This window comes from Nestor notabilis, unplaced genomic scaffold (assembly GCF_000696875.1).
Source record: "Nestor notabilis isolate BGI_N333 unplaced genomic scaffold, ASM69687v1 scaffold16637, whole genome shotgun sequence".
Classification (NCBI taxonomy): domain Eukaryota; kingdom Metazoa; phylum Chordata; class Aves; order Psittaciformes; family Psittacidae; genus Nestor; species Nestor notabilis.
In genome coordinates this window covers 19,979-22,787 of record NW_009936200.1, presented here as the reverse complement: position 1 = coordinate 22,787, position 2,809 = coordinate 19,979, and the positions used below count along the sequence as shown (strand labels likewise).

General features: G+C 38.3%; 1 protein-coding gene across 1 annotated transcript in view; it reads left to right on the top strand.

Moving 5' to 3' along the window:
* Positions 1-778: 778 nt before the first annotated feature.
* The window catches only part of KIF18A (kinesin family member 18A), a gene marked incomplete at its 3' end in the record, with an annotated part of 19,765 nt that continues 17,734 nt past the window's right edge, over positions 779-2,809 (top strand). The window contains exons 1-2 of the mRNA XM_010018222.1: positions 779-1,103; positions 1,783-1,940. Coding sequence (XP_010016524.1) covers positions 779-1,103; positions 1,783-1,940 — 483 coding nt within the window. The remainder of the gene's footprint in view (positions 1,104-1,782; positions 1,941-2,809) is intronic.

The following is a 2,809-nucleotide window of genomic DNA, read 5'->3' as shown; positions in this document are numbered from 1 at the left end:
CGGGGAGGGCTGCGCTGCGCTTGCCGGTAGCTGGGTGCTCTCGCCGGTTTATGGCTTTGCTTCGCGGCCGTGTTTTAGTCAACCCGGAGTTTGTGAGGTAGCTCGGCTGAGAGGGGCGCGGTTTGCCCTAAGGCCGCAAAAGCGTTACCAGGACCCTCTACTGCGAAGGTCGCTGTCTGGTGTTGTCAGCAATAATGGCCCATTAAAAGGAAGTTCTGGTTTGACATACGTGGAAGGTGTTTTTGTACCCTTTATGAATTATGTTAACGTGAATCCCATTTTACCTGTCTCTTTAAACCTACGTCCTACTTGACTAAACCAGTAACTCAGAGAAAGCAGATAAGCGGTTGCTCTGTGTTTTATTAAAGGACAAAAAAACCTCCACTTCCCTTTAGTCTATGGAAACCCGGTAGCTTATCTGCAAGCTTGCTCTCAAATGAAGGAAAGCCGATAGGTGTTTTACGAGTTTAAATTGTTGAAATAAGCTTAAGAATTTATCGGAAAAATACTAATTCCTGTTCTTAAAGCTGTGCTGAATTGGGTCACCTTTTCAGGCCGGTTACCGTGCTTTCCAAAGGGCTAGCTAACAGAGGGAAGGGGAGATGCAGTACAAGTGCAAGATGCTAGTCCTAGTTAAAAGCATGGACTATTCAGAAGGTTATATTTGAAATATAAGGCCTTTCAAGCTTTGGGGTATTTTTTTGTTAATTTCAGAGAAGATTCAGCTGCTTGATCTGAAAGAGTCCTGGAAGTGAGGAAGAGGGACTAAAGGGATGTTATGTCTGCTACTAAGGAAGATGTCTGTAATCATGTCAAAGTGGTGGTCCGTGTCCGTCCAGAATCTCAAAAGGAAAGAGATGGCAACTTTACCAAGGTTGTCCATGTTGTTGACCAGCATATATTGGTCTTTGATCCAAAGGAGGAAGAAGTTAGCTTTTTTCATGGAAAGAAAATGACCCATAGGGATATTAATAAAAGACAAAAGAAAGACCTGAAATTCGTGTTTGATGCTGTTTTTGCTGAAAGTTCAACGCAATTGGAAGTTTTTGAGCATACTACCAAAAGTGTGATCGATGGCTTCTTAAATGGATATAACTGCACAGGTAACTTTACTATTTATCATCTGCAATTAAAAACTTTACAGAATTCCTCAAAGTTTCTACCATTGTGTCCAATGGCTGCAGAAGCCTTGAGAGAACCTGAGATGTAAATAATATAAATATTTTCATTTTAATTTATGGATACAAGAGGCTGAGGTTTTGGCCTGTGGAAGTTAGGATAGCTCTATTTTGAAAATAAGTTCATGTTAGGGCTGTAATAGACTTTAGAATTTTATTGGATGTGCATATGCTTATGAGGGGAGCTTTCTGGAAAGAGTTACTTAACCAGAAGCGGCTGTGTCACTGTGTCATAGCCTGCTTTCTGAATTCTCTTTAAGAGCTTGGTTCTTTTAATTGGCAGATGGAGTGTAGTGGGGAAATGAAGTAACCTACCTGCAATAAATTGAAGGTTTAGGATTAAGAGAGAAAGCAAAGTTTCATCATAAATTGCCAGTGAGTAAATTTTGAACTGAAAATTCAACAATAAATGTGAGTTTTTTGAAATAGCTTCCTGATTATAGCTGTAAAAGGTAAAGCCTAAGTAAGAAACTTGATCAGTTTATGCAAACAGCTATGCAGAATAACAGAGGTGTGGGGATGTCCATTTGACACTTGTGTTCCTGATTAGCTTACTGGTATAAAGTGTGTCTCTGTGCTGTATTGTTGTTCTGTGAAACTTCAGTGCTTGCATATGGTGCAACGGGAGCTGGAAAGACTCATACGATGCTGGGTTCTCCTGAAGATCCTGGTGTGATGTATTTAACCATGATGGCGCTTTATAGTTGCATGGATGAAATAAAAGAAGATAAAATATGCAATATTGCTGTCTCTTATTTAGAGGTGAGTTCTTGTATTTGGTATGTCGCTTTTAACAAGGCATATTTTAAGAAAAAAAGCTAATTCTGCCTTTCTTCAGCCCTTTCCAGGACTTTACAAAATGTATCCGTGATACAAATGAAGCTAAACTGTGCTCAACAAATTTGGTGTTATTCATGGGCATCTGTTGCTGTTTTACAGAAGGCTGTCCAAAAAGGACTATCTTTTCTAATGTCTTCAGTGAACATTCTAATGACTTACGTTTTGCTGATCAGTTACATCCCTCTGAAGTTCTGTTGATGTGTAAAAGAAAAATCTTTCCTGTGTTATATTTAACAATACAATTTAACAAAATCCTATAAACACTGTGAGATTACACAACAAAGTATCTAATCCCTTTTTGATGATGATTTTTAAAATTTTTCATTTATTTGAGACACAGTGTTTGAATTAGACCTGCTATGTCAAAGGTTAGCTCTTTACAAATATTGCTTTTGTTCTTTGTCATCTCTCTCCAAATTTTTTGCATCACAGTTCTGTTTTTACAAGTAGCTGTCTTGGCACTGCTGTCAAGCAGTAGTAGTGAAATTGTTCCCTTCTAGCCCCCTCAAAGTCTTAATGGAAGAACCGTTAGTATTTGGCGGGTGGAGAGGGAGAGAAGGAGGAGGGAATAGTTTGCTTTGCCATGTACTATTTCAAGTGCTTCCATAGACCAAGTAATAAAGTATTTAACAAGTTTAACAGAAGTGCATAGGGATTAAGTGGTCTTGCTGAAGTTTATGGATTATGAGGTGTAATAAAGGACAAATGCTTTGGATTTATGCTTTCTGCAAAAGTTGGGTGGGTTTGTACATTAAAATTTGATTTTATTTTTTTCTTTAATAAAGAAAAAT